Source organism: Mustelus asterias, chromosome 17, assembly GCF_964213995.1.
Source record: "Mustelus asterias chromosome 17, sMusAst1.hap1.1, whole genome shotgun sequence".
In the NCBI taxonomy this organism is placed as follows: domain Eukaryota; kingdom Metazoa; phylum Chordata; class Chondrichthyes; order Carcharhiniformes; family Triakidae; genus Mustelus; species Mustelus asterias.
The window spans coordinates 11,866,538-11,885,763 of record NC_135817.1 but is presented as its reverse complement, the minus strand read 5'-3'; the positions used below and the strand labels follow the sequence as shown (position 1 = coordinate 11,885,763).

The 19,226-nt window shown below is 43.8% G+C and overlaps 1 protein-coding gene across 2 annotated transcripts in view; it reads right to left on the bottom strand.

Moving 5' to 3' along the window:
• The window catches only part of cfap44 (cilia and flagella associated protein 44), a 218,205-nt gene that overhangs the window by 53,589 nt on the left and 145,390 nt on the right, over positions 1-19,226 (bottom strand). For both annotated transcript variants that reach the window (XM_078232289.1, XM_078232290.1), the window contains exons 21-23: positions 14,238-14,368; positions 8,922-9,112; positions 492-672 (exon numbers count right to left, since the gene is read on the bottom strand). In XM_078232289.1, the coding sequence (XP_078088415.1) occupies positions 492-672; positions 8,922-9,112; positions 14,238-14,368 (503 nt within the window). The remainder of the gene's footprint in view (positions 1-491; positions 673-8,921; positions 9,113-14,237; positions 14,369-19,226) is intronic.

Genomic DNA, 19,226 nt, shown 5'->3' with positions numbered 1-19,226 from the left:
ATACCACCGGGACCAGAATATCCCGCCGGTGGGAATGGCCGGAAAATTTCAGCCATTAATTGAGTTTCTCTCTCCACAGATGTCATCAGAACTGCTGAGTTCTCCCCCAGCACTTTCAGATTTCCAGCATCCGCTGTATTTTGCTTTTATTTCCATTTCTACCTCATCTAAGAAATTCAGACACATTATCAAATAAAATTTAACATGAGTCAACCAAGGACATATTAGTTAATCAAAGTTTTGGTCAAAGTGTTAGATTTTAAGGTTAGAGGAAGAGAAAATGATAGAGGGGGAGAAAGGTTTAGGGAGAGTGTTTTGGAGTTTAGGACGTAGGTTGCTGAAGGCATGTCCATCAATGATGGAGTGATGGAAATCAGAATACATGCACTTTTATGTTGCATGGAAGGTTTTCAGTCTTGCTTTCTTAACTTCTTTCACTGAAAAGCAAAAACATTTAAACAGTTAAAAGAGACAAAAGAAAAATCACTCACAGATCTTTCCATTCTTTTTTCCTCTGGTCAATTTTGTTCTTTGCCTTCTCTGCTTTATTCATTAAATTCTGCAGTCTGTCAGCTTGTCGCATGCCAACATTCATCTTTGTTTGTGCGTGTTGAGAATCTTTCAACAAGTCAACTTCCAGGTCTTGGTGTGCAGCCACACCTTTATCAATGCCTAAAGAAAGCAAAGCAGTAATTAATTAGATAACAAGTTGTGACACCCATTGTAGTAGCTAGCTCCTTTAAGGGGCTTGCGGCGGTTAGAAGGGTCATGTGACCCGATCACCCAATGGGGGCTTAAGGCTGTGTGTGGGTTTTTGCAGCCAGAGTAATCCTCGTGCATGGAATGAAGACACCTGCTATAGTGCTCTGTAAATTGTGTAGTGATAAAACAGTTGTTGTTCATTCACTAACTGGTGGTCCCAAATCATTTCATTTACTACAAGGCTGGCGAGGAAAACAACAGCAACTCAGTTTGCAATGGAAAATTTGTAGGGAATTTTGTTTGTAAGAGTTTCAGAACAAGTCTAATCACGTCCAAGCTGCAAAACGAAAAATAAGTAACCGTGCCTCTCTTCAGAAAATTAGGACCTTTGGATGTTGATACAGAAAACTGGGTACAGCATATATAGAGCATTGAAATATTTTTTCCATGATAATGAAATAGAGCAGGAGGATAAGAGGAAGGTCATATTGTTGACTGCATGTGGGACCCAGATGCATAATTTGATCCAAAGTTTAATATTCCTGGATATTCCTGACACAAAAACATTTGCAGAGCTCATTGAGTTAGTAAAGGATATTACCACCACAAGCCCTTGGTAATATTATAAAGATACGAATTTAACTCCACAGGGATAGCCCCAGGAGAGAGCAAAGCAGCCTTTGTAGCTCAGACAAAATGCGGAACATTGCAATTTTTGGGCAGTGTTAAACAACATGTTAAGGGACTGATTGATACGCGATGTAAACATCGCAGTGATACAGAAGAAATTGTTAGCCAAATTGGAGTTAACTTTAAACAAGGCTCTCAAAATGGCTTTAGCAACGGAGAGTGCCAAGAAGGGTGCCCAAGAACTGCAAAGTGCACAGCACAACGAGGTTCACCAGTTAGGGCAGAAAACTGTGAGCAGCAGTGGCACTGGGAGTGAAGGCACTGGTTTAAGGAAATGAAAGAGAAAAAAAAATAGAAGATTTAAGCAACAGCCTAGGAATAATGCAGAGTGCTACCAATGTTGGAAGTCACTCCCCAGAAATGTGCAGATTTAGAGATAGTAAAAAGTCTCACAACACCAGGTTAAAGTCCGACAGTTGTGAGACTCCTTACTGTACCTACCCAGTCAAACACCGGCATCCCCCCATCAGATTTAGAGAAGCAGAGTGCTTCGCGTACAGAAGAAAAGGACATCAAGGGCACAAGTGTAAAAGCAAGCAGGACCTGCCCAGTACCAACAGAGTAAATAATCTGGCACTAGTGCATAATATGGAAGATTGCCCAGTAGGTGCATGGAACGTTTTGTCATTAAATAATTTAAAAGCGGGCAAGATAGGCCCCATGACAGTGATGTGGTTAGTAAGTGGCCACCCACTGGAGATGGAGTAGACAATGGGGCGTCCGCCATGAGCATAGGTGAGCAGACCTACCAGTATCTCCAAAAAGGAGTTCAACCCCTAAGGTTGAAAAATACCACAGCTAGACTGGCCACTGTAGCCTGATGGGTATCCATAAAGCCCCCAGCAAAGCCTGAGTTTTGAGTTGAGGGTCTTTGTCCGTAATGTCTGTTGACCCCGTATTTGAGGGCAACACTACCTATACTGGCGAGGCCATCAAAATAATAGGAACAATCATGATGCAGTGAATTATAGACAGCAGTCTGCACAACTACCTTTGATAGTGGTGGCAGGCCAAGGACCGAGTTTACTGGGACATGATTGGCTCCAAGAGATCAAGTTGAATAGGCTAATTATAATCAGATCTAGGATGTGTAGTGAAGAACAGGCACAGGATGTGACTGGACAGTGGCTGTTGCTGTGCCTTGGGTTTCATTCCTGGCTCGGATCACTGTCTGTGTTGAGTTTGCACGTTCTCCCCGTGTCTGCGTGGGTTTCCTCCAGATGCTCCAGTTTTCTCCCACAGTCCCTAAAACATGCTGGTTAGGTATATTGGCCAAGGTAAAATTCTCCCTCAGTGTATCTGAACAGGTGACTAGGGGATTTTCATAGTAACTTCATTTCAGAGTTAATGTAAGCCTACTTGTGACACTAATAAATAAACTTAAACAGACAGTGATTGAACACAGAACCCTGTGTGTTGTGCGCCTGAGAGAAATATGACCCCCTGAAAGAGACACGCTCCCTGAGAATTCATGACCAAAAATACAGTTATTTATTAGTGCCTGTCCTGTGAGTTTGTGACTGAAGGCACACCAATGCCAGCAGGATCTCTATAAGAAGGAGAAACATTGGCCGCAGTAACCGGGGATCAACCACCACAGAAGAAGCAACAAGACCCTGAGTCTGGGACGTGGGAGGCATTGGAACAAAACGTGTCGGAACAGAGTCTAATCACCTCGCCTCACCTCGGGTAGTATCAAGGCCCAAGTTGTGAGTTTGGATATTTTTGTGAAGCTTTTGACACCTTTTGAATACTTTGTGTATAATGAAATAAGTCAGAGGTTAGATATTTTCTACAGAATAAAGTAAGGCAGAGGTTGAATATTTTGTGTGTAAAAATGTTTTGATATCTTTTGTAGTGGAAATTGATACTTTTGTGGTAACGTGGAAGGTACAATGAAGAAGATTGTTGAACTATAATTTGAGTTGAGTGCCTTTGTCCGTAATGTCTGTTGACCGCGTATTTGAGGGCAACACTACCTATACAGGCGAGGCCATCAAAATAATAGGAACAATCATGATGCAGTGAGTTATAGACAGCAGTCTGCACAACTACCTTTGATAGTGGTGGCAGGCCAAGGACCGAGTTTACTGGGACATGATTGGCTCCAAGAGATCAAGTTGAACGGGATGGAAATTTTTAAAATAGAAAAGGGGGGGTCTGCTCAGTCATCAAAACTATGAAGATGTGTTCCAGGAGGAACTGGGAAGATCAAAGGATTGCAAGCAAAAATCCATCTGGATCCGGAAGCTACCCCAAGATTTTTTAGGGTGAGGCCTGCGCCCTACAAGTACAAAGCAAAGTGGGCAGCACCCATTGTGCTAGTAGTCAAACCAGACAAAATTGTTCATATCTGTGGGAATACAAGCAAATGGTGAATCAGGCTGCAAAACTGGATAGGTACCCCATCCCCAAAATAGAGGATCTGTCTGAGAAGTTGGCTGGTGGTCTGACGTATACTAAGCTGGACATAAGCTACATTTACCAGCAGTTAGACACTTTATACACCTATGACTGTATGGCCAAATTCCCCTCCAACTCGATTTCCAAGTTTGCTGACGACACCACCGTAGTGGATTGGATCTCAAACAATGACGAGACAGATTCCAGGAATGAGATAGAGAATCTGGTGAACTGATCTGGCGACAATAATCTCTCCCTCAATGTCAACAAAACGAAGGAGGTTGTCATCGACTTCAGGAAGTGTAGAAGAGAACATGCCCCTGTCTACATCAACCGGGAAGAAGTAGAAAGGGTTGAGAGCTTCAAGTTTTTAGGTGTCCAGATCACCAACAATCCTGTCCTGGTCCTCCCATGCCGACACTATAGTTAAGAAAGCTCACCAACGTCTCTACTGTCTCAGAAGACTAAGGAAATTTGGCATGTCAACTACGACTCTCACCAACTTTTACAGATGCACCATAGAAAGCATTCTTTCTGGTGGTATCACAGCTTGGTATGGCTCCTGCTCTGCCCATGACCGCAAGAAACTACAAAAGGTCGTGAATGTGGCCCAATTCTTCAAACAAACCAGCCTCCCATCCATTGACTCTGTCTACACTTCCCGCTACCCCGGCAAACCAGCCAGCATAATTAAGAACCCCACGCATCCCGGACATTTTCTCTTCCACCTTTTTCCGTCGGGAAAAAGATACAAAAGTCTAAGGTCACCTACCAACCGACTCAGAACAGCTTTTCCTGCTGCCATCAGACTTTTGAATGGACCTACCTCACACTAAGTTGATCTTTCTCTGCACCCTAACTATGACTGTAACACTAGATTCTGCACTCTCTCGTTTCCTTCACTATGAACGGTATGCTTTATCTGTATAGCGCACAAGAAACAATACTTTTCACTGTATGCTAATACATGTGACAATAATAAATCAAATCAAATCAAAGAATTGGACAACGCATCAAAGGAATATGCCACCATAAATACTCAAAGGGATTGTGCCAATATAGACCACTTACTGTTTGGGGTTTCATCTGCTTGTGCCATCTTCCAATGTACTATGGAGAGTTTGCTAGAAGGTCTGCCTAAAGTTGTTGTTTGTTTGGGCAACGTCTTAATTACAGGATCCACCTTAGAGGGACATTTGACCAATTTGGATAAAGTTTTGAAGAGATATCAAGAGACAGGAGTGCACCTAAAAAGTGAAAAGTGCACTTTCAAGGTGGTTTATTTAGATTATTGGGTTGACACACAGGGGTTACACCCATGGAGGACAAAATGAGAGTGATTAAGGAGGCATTGGTCTCGAGGAACACCTTGGAACTTAAATCCTTCCTTGGAATGATAAATTATATGGGTGGTTCCTCCCAAAACTATCAACATAGCGAGCACTGTTGCATGTGCTATTAAAGAAGTGCCAGCGATGGTAAAAAGCTGTTAACCAAGTGAAACAGGCACTCCAGTCATCATGCTTATTAGTGCATTTTGACCTTACTTGTGATACATCACCATATAGTATTGAGCTGTTCTGTCCAACAGAATGGATGATGGGTATGAAAGACCCATTAGATACAACTCTAACAGATGCAGAACATAGGTACTCCCAGTTGGAAAAAGAAGGCCTAGCCATTATCTACGGCATTTTACTATCATCACGGACTACAAGCAGCTTTTGGGGCTTTTCAAAGAGAATGTGTCGATTCTACCAATTGTTTCTGCCATAATTCAACGATGGACCCTGTTCTTGTTGGCCTATGAATATACCTTTGAGCATAGGCCTGAGGTACACATAGCTAATGCGGATGCCTTAAATTGTCTCCCGTTGCCGGAAAGTGCACTAACCCGTCTATTGTCGAAAGAGATTGTAATGGCCTTAAATCTTCTGGACACTTTGCCTGTGACCACACAAAAAATTAAATATTAGACAAATAGAGGTCCACTGTTACCATATAATTCATGGATGGAAGAATGAGAAAGCTTCAGAAAAAATGAAGCCTTATCAGCTCACAAAAGATGAGCTTAGCTGTGAGGATGGTGTCATCCTTTGGGAATGATCCAGACCGGGAAGAGAATCACTGTTCGAAGAGTTACATCGTGCCCATCCAGGTGTCTCCAAATTGAAGATGCTGGCAGGAAGTTATTTTTGGTGGCCTGGCGTTGATACTGATATAGAAAGGATTGTGAAACAATGTGACGAGTGCCAATTACAATAAAAATTACCTGCCAAAGTCCTGTTATACCCCTGGGAATAGCCAGGTTGGCCTTGGGTGAGAATTTTGATGCCCACTGGATGCCCATTTGAAATGTTGGAGGTGTTTGAAATGAAATCTACAACTTCATATGCCACAGTGGTGAAACTGCAAAAATGCTTCACCACCCATGGCGTACTAGAAGTACTTGTCTCACAAGGACCGAATTCCAGAAATTCATGGCATTTAATGGAATTAAACATATTCAAACTGCACCATATCACCCTTCATCAAATGGGCTGGCTGAGTGTACAGTTCAGATCTTCAAGGTTGGAATGAAGAAACAGACACCTGTGTCGCTAGACATTCTCCCCGTGTCTGCGTGGGTTTCCTCCGGGCGCTCCAGTTTCCTCCCACAGTCCAAAGTTGTGCGGGTTAGGTTTATTGGCCATTATAAATTGCCCCTTAGTGTCAGGGGGATTAGATGGGGAAATAAGTGGGATTACGGGGATAGGACCTGGGTGGGATTGTTGTCGGTGCAGGCTTGATGGGCCAAACGGCCTCCTTCTGCACTGTAGACTCTATGACACCAGTAAAGCATGGTTCCTGTTAGCCTGTAGGACGCCCCCCTCCCCCCCCGCCCTCCCCCACCCCCCACCGCATACCACTATAGGAGTTGAGTTGCTCTTGGGTTGACACTTGAGAACCAGATTATCCCTGGTGTTTCCAAATTTAGTGGGAGGGTGGAGACAAGGCAGAATTGTCAGAAAAGGAACCATGATTCTTCAAAGGTCGAGAGAGCTTTTGAGATAGATGATTTGGTTTTTGTCAAGAATTTTGGCAGCGGACCATGTTGGTCCTGGAGTTAAGGTGACCAAGATGGGGCCACTGTCTTACAAAGTGAAGGTGCAGGATAAGTTTTGAAGAAACACATAGATCATTTGAGGAGACGGGAGTCGATCCATGAGCCAGTGTCACAGCCAAATCCAATTGTGCCAACATATATTATTGTTGTTTTTCTAGGAGTGAAGTGGTTGTCAGTAGCAGGCCAAAGTGCTGCTCCTAATGAAACTGAGGAAATAGAGGGAAGTGATGTGCTGGTATCAGGAGAGAGTCCCAGTGAAGTCAGCCCCAGCAAAAGTACCTATACATTTAAACCTCAACCTGTTGAGCTACATTGCTCCCAGAGAAAGAGGAATTTCTCTGACAGACTGAGTTTCTAATAGACTGTGTTCAAAAGATTTATTATTGCTAATGTTTTGGAAATTGGATGTGATTAATGTACTGTGTAATAAGGGACTTAAAAAGGGAGGGATGTAGTAGCTAGCCCCTTTAAGGGGCATGCATTGGAAGACCCGATTGCCCAATGGAGAATGAGTGCAGGGTCATTGTGGCTTTGTGTGGTGTGGCCAAACGGGCCATCTAAAATGGCAATTTGTAAAGCACTCTGGGACAATTGGGCAAGAACTAAAACGACAGGCTGCAGCCTAAAAGACAGAGATAAACAGGCTGCAACCCAGACGAGTGAATACACAGGATATGGGTAATCTCCAGGACAAAAGAACCTTTCTGGTCAAACTGGGTTGTTTACCAGACATAGGGGCGCCGTAACCCCTTATTTGGGAGGGAGGTGTGTATTCTATGCGCCCCCAGCACCTACAGACATAGCCATTGGGGATACACCCAGAGATTGGTGTGGCAGCACCCGATTGGACTTTATCGATCAGGGCGATCAAGTCCTAATCGATTGATTGGCAATAGCCAAAAGGGGCGCAAAACCCAACGGGGTATAAAGGGTGCTGCACAACCAAGAATCTCTCTCTCTCTCTGACCCCGTGAATGAGCTACAACAACGGTGACGATCTCCAGCGACGACCAGCACGAGGAGAGCCACCACACCCGAGAAGGAAGGAAGACCAGAGCCAGAGTGCCAGACCAGACTAAAGGACCAGACTACGCAGAGGACGACCGAGACCAACACACAGATAAAGGCCAATATCTGCCTGGGTACTTGCCAGTCACGCAAAGTTAAGTCAAGGTCTTGTGTTGGACTTGAACTCCAGTATTTTCTGTAAGATAACTTATTGTTGGTTGGGTGGGTGATTATTGATTGTGTGTCTTAAATAAATATTGGTTGTACTAACAAGATGTCTACTCGCAGTTATTTGTCCACCGTATAAGGGTTAAAACAGACTGTGCGGCAGGCACAACAGTGGGTTTTTGCAGTCAGATTGATCCTGGTGCTGTGGAATGAAGACATTGGTTACAGTGCTCTGTAAATAGTGTAAATAGTGATAAAACAGCTGTTGTTTGTTTGCTAACTGGTGGTCGCCAATCGTTGCATTTACTACATCCAATCTCTCTCACTAGAAGCTGTGGTCCATGCCTCAACATGAAACATGGGAAATCATTAAGAGCAGCTTATGGGGCCTACATAAATAACGTAATAACCTTAGCCCATCAAGAAGGAATATTATACAGTACCACTGCAACCTTTGGTTCCTTGCAAGAGGGTCACTCCAGAAATAGATCCATGCAAACCAAGACTAATCAGTGATGTAGTAACCATAAAGTGGAAAGAGTTGACAAAAATGCCACACCATTGGAACCAATTCCGGAACAAGTGATCAGTAAAGGATAGATGGGCATGAGCTAGACAAGAGTTCTTACTGAGAGTGAGTAGAAAGAGAAAACAAAGAAGCAGAAATGAAATTAAGATTAAAGGAATAAGCAAGTTAAAAACAAACAGAAGCAGCTTTGAATAGTTTGTATGGGGTGTCGCAAATAAAGTTGGTCAGCAAATTGCTATGGGGAATATGATATCATTCATTAAGGGCAAGGTTTCAAAATAATAGGTTACTGAGCATTCCTGGGAAGGGCTTTACCCGTTGATTTGCTTTCCTTATAAAGGTTGTCTTTGCTTCTCTGGTCAGTCTGTATCAGGCTCCTCCTCAACATATCAATCTTCAACTTGTGATACTTTTCAGACAAAGTCGTTACCCGATATGTTGATACTTTATGATCACTTTCGAAGCAATGCACAACAATGGAGTCAAATTCCACTGCATTTCGAAACCTGTGGACATATCAACAGTTAACTTGGCATTTTTTAAAATGATGTATCTAACTGTTTCATTAAATATCTAACTTCTAAATGCACAACTTGGGACACACCAATCATTACATTTTGGTAAGAAAACTAAGGAGGTTTCACTTGACTTTGAAAGAATCTAAATGCTATATTGGAGCAAAGGGATCTCGGAGAATAAATAGGCCAATTGTTAAAAATAGCACCTCACGCTAATGAGGTGATCAATGAAACAAGGCTCTTTCTCCTCCTCCTCCTCCCAAGGTGGTCTCCAGATATCAGGAGATGGTAGCTGGGGGAGTTGTGGTGGTCATGTAGCCAGAATGCTTGATACTTACCAAAGTAAATCTCGAAAGCTTAAGTCTGGATTGCACTCCCATGGCAGTCAAAGGGAACACTACAAAGACACTCTGAAGGTATCACTGAGGAGTTTTAATATTTTTTACATTCATTTTTTAACGGGATGTAGGCATCACTGGCTGGGCCAGCATTTATTGCCCAGCCCTAATTGCGTTCCGTTTCAGTGGGCATTTAGAGTCATAGAGGCTAACAGCATGGAAACAGGCCCTTCGACTCAACTTGTCCATGCCGCCCTTTTTTTTAAACCCCGAAGCTAGTCCCAATTGCCCACATTAGGCCCATATCCCTCTATACCCATCTTACCCATGTAACTGTCTAAATGTTTTTTAAAAGACAAAATTGTACCCGCCTCAACTGCTACCTCTGGCAGCTTGTTCCAGACACTCACCACCCTCTGTGTGAAACAATTGCCCCTCTGGACCCTTTTGTATCTCTCCCCTCTCACCTTAAACCTATGCTCTCGAGTTTTAGACTCCCCTACCTTTGGGAAAGGATATTGACTATCTCGCTGATCTATGCCCCTCATTATTTTATAGATCGATATGATCACCCCTCAGCCTTCTACGCTCCAGAAAGAAGAGTCCCAGTCATCCAGCCTCTCCTTACCATCAAGTCCCGGTAGCATCCTAGTAAATCTTTTCTGCACTCTTTCTAGTTTAATAGTATCCTTTCTATAATAGGGTGAGCAGAACTGTACACAGTATTCCAAGTGTGGCCTTACCAATGTCTTGTACAACTTCAACAAGACGCCCCAACTCCTGTATTAAATGTTCTGACCAATGAAACCAACATGCTGAATGCCTTCTTCACCACTCTGTCTACCTGTGACTCCACTTTCAAGGAGCTATGAACATGTACCCATGATCTCTTTGTCCTGTAACTCTCCCCAATGTCCTACCATTAACTGAGTAAGTCCTGCCCTGGTTCAATCTACCAAAATGCATCACCTCGCATTTATCTAAACTCCATCTGCCATTCGTCAGCCCACTGGCCCAATTGATCAAGATCCCCTTGCAATCGGAGATAACTTTCTTCACTGTCCACTATGCCACCAATCTTGGTGTCATCTGCAAACTTACTAACCATGCCTCCTATATTCTCATCCAAATCATTAATATAAATGACAAATAACAGTGGACCCAGCACTGATCCCTGAGGCACACTGCTCGTCAAAGGCCTCCAGTTTGAAAAACAACTCTCTGCAACCACACTCTGGCTTCTGTCATCAAGCCAATTTTGTATCCATTTAGCTACCTCACCCTGGATCCCGTGAGATTTAACCTTATGCAACAACTACCATGCGATACCTTGTCAAAGGCTTTGCTAAAGTCCATGTAGACAACATCAACTGCACTGCCTCATCTACCTTCTTGGTTATCCCTTCAAAAAACTCAATCAAATTTGTGAGACATGATTTTCCACTCACAAAGCCATGCTGACTGTCCCTAATCAGTCCTTGCGACTCTAAATGCCTGCAGATCTTGTCTCTCAAAATCCCCAAGTTCCCTAACATACATGCTTTTCTCAACAGTAAACACTGATGAGAAATATCCATTTAGGATCTCACCCATCTCTTGTGGATCCGCACATAGATGACCTTGTTGATCCTTAAGAGGCCCTACTCTCTCCCTAGTTACTCCTTTGGCCTTTATATATGCGTAGAAGCTATTTGGATTCTCTTTTTCCTTATCTGCCAAAACAATCTTGTGTCCCCTTTTTGCCCTCCTGATTTATCTCTTAACTCTATTCCTGCATCCCCTATACTCTTCAAGGAATTCACTTGATCCCAGCTGCCTCCAGCTGTCATGTGTCTCCTTCTTCTTCTTGACCAGGGCCTCAATATCCCGAGTCATCCAGGATTCCCTACTTCTACCAACCTTGCCCTTCACTCTAAGAGGAATGTGCTTACCCTGAACCCTGGTTAACACACTTTTGAAAGCCTCCCACTTACCAGACGTCCTTTGCCTTCCCACAGACTCGTCCAATTAACTTTTGACAGTTCCAACCTGATACCATCAAAATTGGCCTTGCCCCAATTTAGAATTTTAGCTTTTGGGACAGACCTATCATTCTCCATAGCTTCTTAAAACTAATGGAATTATGGTCACCGGTCCCAAAGTGATCCCTCACTAACACTTCTGTCATCTGCCCTTCCTTATTTCACAAGAAGAGGTCAAGTTTTGCCCCCTCTCTAGTCGGGCCATCCACATACTGAATGGGAAATTCCTCTTGAATACACTCAACAAATTTCTCTCCATCCAACCCTCTAATACTATGGCTGTCCCAGTCAATGTTTGGAAAGTTAAAATCCCCTACTATTACCACTCTATTTTTCTTGGAGCTATCTGTAATCTCATAGAATCATAGAAATCATAGAAACCCTCCAGTGCAGAAAGAGGCCATTTGGCCCATCGAGTCTGCACCGACCACAATCCCACCCAGACCCTACCCCCATATCCGTACATATTTACCCGCCAATCTATGCATCTCAGGACACTAAGGGGCAATTTGTTTTTTTAGCATGGCCAATCAACCTAACCCACACATCTTTGGACTGTGGGAGGAAACTGGAGCACCCGGGGGAAACCCACGCAGACACGAGGAGAATGTGCAAACTCTCTCCACACAGACAGTGACCCAAGCCGGGAATCGAACCCAGGTCCCTGGAGCTGTGAAGCAGCAGTGCTAACCACTGTGCTACCGTGCCGCCCTTACATATTTGCTCCTCAATTTCCAGCTGACTATTTGGGGGCCTATAGTATAACCCTATCAAAGTGATTTCCCCCTTCTTTATTTCTCAGTTCTACCCAGATAGACTCAGTGGCCGAACCCTCAGATATAACCCCTCTCAGTACTGCTGTGATGTTTTCCCTAATCAAAAGTGCAACTCTCTTTGAGAGTGAAGCACATTGCTGAGGAACTGGAGCCACATAAGGACAGCAGGTTTCCTTCCCTAAAGGATATTAATGAACCAGATGGGGTTTAACGACAATCAACAATGGTTTCATGGTCATCATTAGACTTTTAATTCCAGATTTCTATTGAATTCAAATTTCACCATCTGCCCTGGTGGGATTTGAACCCAGGTCCCGAGATCTTTCACTGGGTCTCTCATTATTAGTCCAGTGACAATAATACCTTGCCACTGCCTCCCCTATTTATCAAATTCAAGTCCTGGAAGAAGCTTGCTCAGGATCGTTGCACCTGGCGGCAACTAAATAAAAAATGGTACTGCCCCCTGTGAAAGCAAGTGCATATCTGCAACTTGTTCAAAGTTCTGTTGTCCTGTCCTATTTGCAGCAGAATCGTGCAGCCTTCCCAGTCGCCTAAATACCCAGTGGAACACTACCAAACCCTACCCAGATGACGAGCATGGTCCTCTTTGTCTTGAAGGATGATTAAGAGTTGGCTCCTCAAAATTGCAACATTGTGGAGAGTGCCATCAAAAACCTAAAGGTGTTTTCAAGTATATATGGCAGAGATATCATGGAGAGAACTTTGTTTGAGGATCTCAATGATTTGCTTCATGGCATGGGGTAAGCCTCATGCATTCATTGAAGGTTTTCTATCCCCAGTAGAATGGTGGAAGAGAATCATAACCCATGTTTGGAGGGATGGCCCCTGCCTCTGAACAGTCACGAGGTCCGAAAATGGCTGGTATTGTGAGATGGCACAGAAAGAGCTTTGTGGATGCCGTCAGAGAGTAGGCATTGACCAATATTAATTTCTTGGTCTGGTCGTACATTAATTACAAGTCAGAGAACTCTTGCATTCTTGTATTGCTCTGGGTTGTTGTGGGGTCCCACAGAGCAATGTGCATGCAGTCACCATTGGAAAGCTTGTTCTGGTGATCCCACGGGTGCTTCCATCCTGCTGTTCACTCCTCAGGGATAGGAGGATGCAATCCTCTTTCCTCATGTTTCTATGACGTCTCTGGTATTTCTACACATAGAAAATATCAATATGTTGTTGTCCACTTGGAAGGTTGCCCTCATGCTGGTTTGAGGCTCAAGGTCAGCAAAAAAGGGAAGTGGTGGAACTCAATGTAAATCTCCTTTGCGAATCATAGCCTCCTACTCCTAGCTCATTGCTGTGTAGGACTGTGGCTCCCAGACCACCCTTTGTGTGTAGGGCCTTCTGCGGAGAGGCCTCCCTCTTCCCCCTTGTAGACTTGCCCTTCTCTCCCTCCTCTTCATCTTGCACAGCAAGTGGCACTGCAACTAGTGCCCCATACCTATGCAAGGCAGCTTATTTCCTCCCAACCTGTGGTCAGCAGAAAACTTCAAAAATGGTCCAGCAGTTCACAACGGTGCTTCCAAAAGCTTTGCCTCAGTAAAAAGCATCCGCAACCTCTTGAATGGCCCTTTATATAGCCTCACAACAAGGCCCAGCTTGTTTCATAATACTTGTGGTTTCAGGAGTAAATAACTAAGATGTTTCCTGCCATGATCAAATTTGGTATTTTGTGTCAGTGTAGTCAGATCACTGACGTCACATGTCAGTACATTCATTGGCTTTGCTACAAGCACGGGACGCACCTGTATGTGCCTCTCCACTTCATTAACTCAGGCAGGTCTCGCAGGAAACAGACAATGACATAAACCAGGCACATGGAGAAGACAAGTAGCTCTTCTTTGCACTATTGGAAGTTCTCTCATGATTCCACTAATAATCCAAATGTGGTGATACATCGACTGATTAATGACAGCATTACGAACATTTGGAAAATTGATACTCATATTCAACACTTCACCTGGTTTGGAGTTTTTGGAGGCCAATGCGATACTTTTCCTGTTCCCATGCCATTTCTTTGTAAACGAACTCAATCCGATCAGCTATTTGTCTCTCAACTTCTTCTCGAATCTGGCGATCCAGCTCAAAATCCTAAGTAAATGACAACATCAAATATGATGGAATCAAGATAAAGTTTAAAGTTTATTTATTAGTGTCACAGGTAGGCCTACATTAACACCGCAATGAAGTTGCTGTGAAAATCCCCTAATCGCCACACTCCAGTGACGGTTTGGGTACACTGAGGGAGAATTTAGCATGGCCCAATGCACCTGATCAGCACATCTTTCAGAATATGGGAGGAAACCGGAGCACCCGGAGGAAACCCACGCAGACACGGGGAGAACATGCAGACTCCGCATAGACAGCCACCCATGCTGGGAATCGAACCTGGATTCCTGGCATTGTGAGGCAGCAGTGCCACTGTGCCATCCCGATAAATTGGGGAGATGAGCTGATAATGACTGGCAAATTTTATGTCGACAAATGCAAGATTAAATGAAGCTAAGGAAGGGCAATAAAAATGGAGATAGAAAATAATTGGCTCTCGGCGACAGGACACAATACAGGAGCAGTAGCAGATCATAGAAATCATAGACACCCTACAGTACAGAAAGAGGCCATTCAGCCCATCGAGTCTGCGCCGACCACAATCCCACCCAGGCCCTACCCCCATATCCCTACATATTCTACCCACTAATCCCTCTAACCTACGCATCTTAGGACACTAAGGGGCAATTTTAGCATGGCCAATCAACCTAACTCTCACATCTTTTGGACTGTGGGAGGAAACCGGAGCACCCGGAGGAAACCCACGCAGACACGAGGAGAATGTGCAAACTCCACACAGACAGTGACCCAAGCCGGGAATCGAACCCAGGTCCCTGGAGCTGTGAAGCAGCAGTGCTAACCACTGTGCTACCGTGCCGCCCGGAATGGCACAGTGGTTAGCAATGCTGCCTCAAAGTGCCAGGGCCCTGAGTTCATTTCCAGCCTTTGGTGACTGTGTGGAGTTTCCACGTTCTCTCTGTCTGCGGGGATTTCCTCTAGGTGCTCTGGTTTCCTCCTACTGTCCAAAGATGTGCAGTTTAGGTGGATTGGCCATGCTAAGTTTCCCCTTAGTGTCCAAAGATGTGTAGGTTAGGTGGATTAGCCATGATAAATGTGTGGGGCTAAGGGGATAGGGCGGAGGGGATGCTCATTCAGATAGTTGATACAGACTTGATGGGTCAAATAGTCTCTTTCTGCACTGTAGGAATTCTATGGTATGCAGTGGTAGCTTTTGTGCAGTCCTGTACTTCTGCCTCAAAGTTTGAGGTCAGTGGATTCAAGCCGAGGCTGATGCTTTAGCGCATTACTGATGGAGTGCTGTTTTCACCAAGATGCCATAGCATTTTTGGATGAAGTGCAGAAAGATCTATTGGTACCCTATTTCTCTGTGAATAACAGATAAACAGGTCAAGCATTTCACCTTGTCATTTGTAGATGGGTTGCAGCAATGCTGAAGTGCTTTCATTTACATCAAGCACTTGTTATCCTGAATAAATGCTAGTGGGACACCTACCTGAATTGCCAGCTACCCCCCAGAATGTAATTCCATTCTAATGCTGCAATAGAATTCTTTACCATCATTGCCAGATATTGCTTATTTCTTTTGATTGGTCCTGAAAATGCTATAGAACATAAGAACGAGGAGCAGGAGTAGGCCATCTGGCCCCTCAAGCCTGCTCCGCCATTCAATAAGATCATGGTTGATTTTTTCGTGGAGTCAGCTCCACTTACCCGCCCGCTCACCATAACCCTTAATTCCTTTACTGTTCAAAAATTTATCTATCCTTGCCTTAAAAACATTCAATGAGGTAGCCTCAACTGCTTCACTGGGCAGGGAATTCCACAGATTCACAACCCTTTGTGTGAAGAAGTTCCTCCTCAACTCAGTCCTAAATCTGCTTCCCCTTATTTTGAGGCCATGCCCTCTAGTTCTAGTTTCACCTGCCAGTGGAAACAACTTCCCTGCTTCTATCTTATCTATTCCCTTCATAATCTTATATGTTTCTATAAGATCTCTCCTCATTCTTCTGAATTCCAATGAGTATAGCCCCAGTCTACTCAGTCTCTCTTCATAAGCCAACCCGCTCAACTCCAGGATCAACCTAGTGAATCTCCTCTGCACCCCCTCCAGTGCCAGTGTATCCTTTCTCAAGTAAGGAGACCAAAACTGTACACAGTACTCCAGGTATGGCCTCACCAGCACCTTATACAGCTGCAACCTCGCTGTTTTTAAACTCCATTCCTCTAGCAATGAAGGACAAAATTCCATTTGCCTTCTTAATTACCTGCTGCACCCGCAACTCCTTGTGATTCTTACACAAGGACACCCAGGTCCCTCTGCACAGCAGCATGCTGCAATTTTTTACTATTTAAATAATAGTCCATTTTGCTGTTATTCCTACCAAAATGGATGACCTCACATTTACCAACACTGTACTCCATCTGCCAGACCCTCGCCCATTCACTCAGACTATCTATATCCCTTTGCAGACTTTCAGCATCCTCTGCACACTTTTCTCTGCCACTCATCTGAGTGTCATCTGCGAATTTTGACACACTACACTTGGTCCCCAACTCCAAATCATCCATGTAAATCATAAACAATTGCAGTCCCAACACTGATCCCTGAGGCACACCACTAGTCACTGATCGCCAACCAGAAAAACATTCATTTACCCCCATTCTTTGTTTTCTGTTAGTCGACCAATCCTCTATCCATGCTAATACATTACCCGTAACACCGTGCACCTTTATCTTATGTAGCAGTCTTTGGTGTGGCACCTTGTCAAATGCCTTCTGGAAATCCAGATACACCACATCCACAGGTTCCCCATTGTCCACTGCACATGTAATGTTCTCAAAGAATTCCACCAAATTAGTCAAACATGACCTTCCCTTCATGAACCCATGCTGCTTCTTACCAATGGGACAATTGATATCTATTTCTTCCTTGGTGACAGATTCAAGCATTTTCCCTACTACAGAAGTTAAGCTCACTGGCCTATAGTTACCCGCTTTTTGTCTACCTCCATTTTTAAACAGTGGCGTCACATTTGCTGTTTTCCAATCTGCAGGAACCACCCCAGAGTCCAACGAATTTTGGTAAATTACCACCAAGACATTTGCTATTTCTCCCACCATCGCTTTTAGTATCCTGGGATGCATTCCATCAGGACCAGGAGACTTGTCTACCTTTAGCCCCATTAACTTGCCCAACACTACCTCTTTCGTGATAATGATAGTTTCTAGGTCCTCACCTGCCATAGCCTTCCTGTCATCAATTTTTGGCATGTTATTTGTGTCTTCCACTGTGAAGACCGACACAAAATACCTGTTCAATGCTTCAGCCATTTTCTCATTTCCAGTTATTACATCCCCCTTCTCATCCTCTAAAGGACCAATGTTTACTTTAGCCATTCTTTTTCGTTTTATATATTTGTAGAAACTTTTGCTATCTGTTTTTATATTCTGAGCTAGTTTACTTTCATAATCCATCTTACTTTTCTTTATAGCTTTTTTCGTGGCTTTCAATTGACCTTTAAAGATTTCCCAATCCTCTAGGTTCCCACTAATCTTTGCCACTTTGTAAGCATTTTCTTTCAAATTGATACCCTCCTTTATTTCCTTAGATATCCATGGCTGATTATCTCTTTTTCTACAGTCCTTCCTTATCACTAGTATATAAGTTTGCTGAGCACTGTGAAAGATCGCTTTGAAAGTCCTCCACTGTTCCTCAATTGTCCCACCATAAAGTTTTTGCTCCCACTCTACCTTAGCCAACGCCTCCCTCATCCCTCTGTAGTCTCTTTTGTTTAAGCACAAGACACTGGTATTGGATTTTACCTTCTCACACTCCATCTGTATTTTAAATTCAACCATACTGTGATCGCTTCTTCCGAGAGGATCCCTAACTGCAAGATCATTAATTTTTCCTGTCTCATTACACAGGACCAGATCTGGGATAACTTGCTCACTCATAGGTTCCATGACGTTCAAGGAAGCTATCGCGGATACATTCTATGAACTCCTCCTCAAGGCTGCCTTGACCGACCTGGTTTGACCAATTGATATGTAGATTAAAATCCCCCATGATAATTGCTGTACCATTTTTACATACATCAGTTATTTCTTTGTTCATTCCTTGCCCCACCATGATGTCATTATTTGGCGGCCTATAGACTACTAAAAATCAGTGACTTTTTCTCCTTACTATTTCTAATTTCCACCCAAATGGATTCAACCTTTTTTTCCATAGAGCCTATATCACCTCTAACTACCGCCCTGATATCATCCCTAAATATCAGAGCTACACCACCTCCCTTACCTTCCTGTCGGTCCCTCCGAACAGTCTGACACCCCTGGATATTCAACTCCCAGTCGTGACCATCCTGTAACCATGTCTCTGTAATGACCACCAAATCATACTCGTTCGCAATGATTTGTGATGTCAACTCATTTACCTTGTTTCAAATGCTACGAGTGTTCAGATAAAGTGCCCTTATGCTAGTTTTTGTACCTTCTTTTTGAATTCTAACACTTCCATTAATAACATCTCCTGAGTTCTCCTTCCTTTTAACTTTTTTTCTGATTTTTGATGTAGTTGGAACATTCTCCCCACATTTTGTTCTTGCTCCCTCCTTCTCGGACTCCTTATATCAGTTCCCATCCCCCGGCATATTAATTTAAACCCTCCCCAACCGCCCTAGCAAACACTCCCCCGAGGACATCAGTCCCGGTCCTGCCCAGGTGTAACCCATCCAATTTGTACAGGTCCCATCTCCCTCAAAACCGGTCCCAATGCCCCAGGAATCTAAAACCCTCCCCCTGACACCATCTCTTTAGCCACATATTTATCTGATATATCTTGTCATTTCTACTCTGACTAGCACGTGGCACTGAT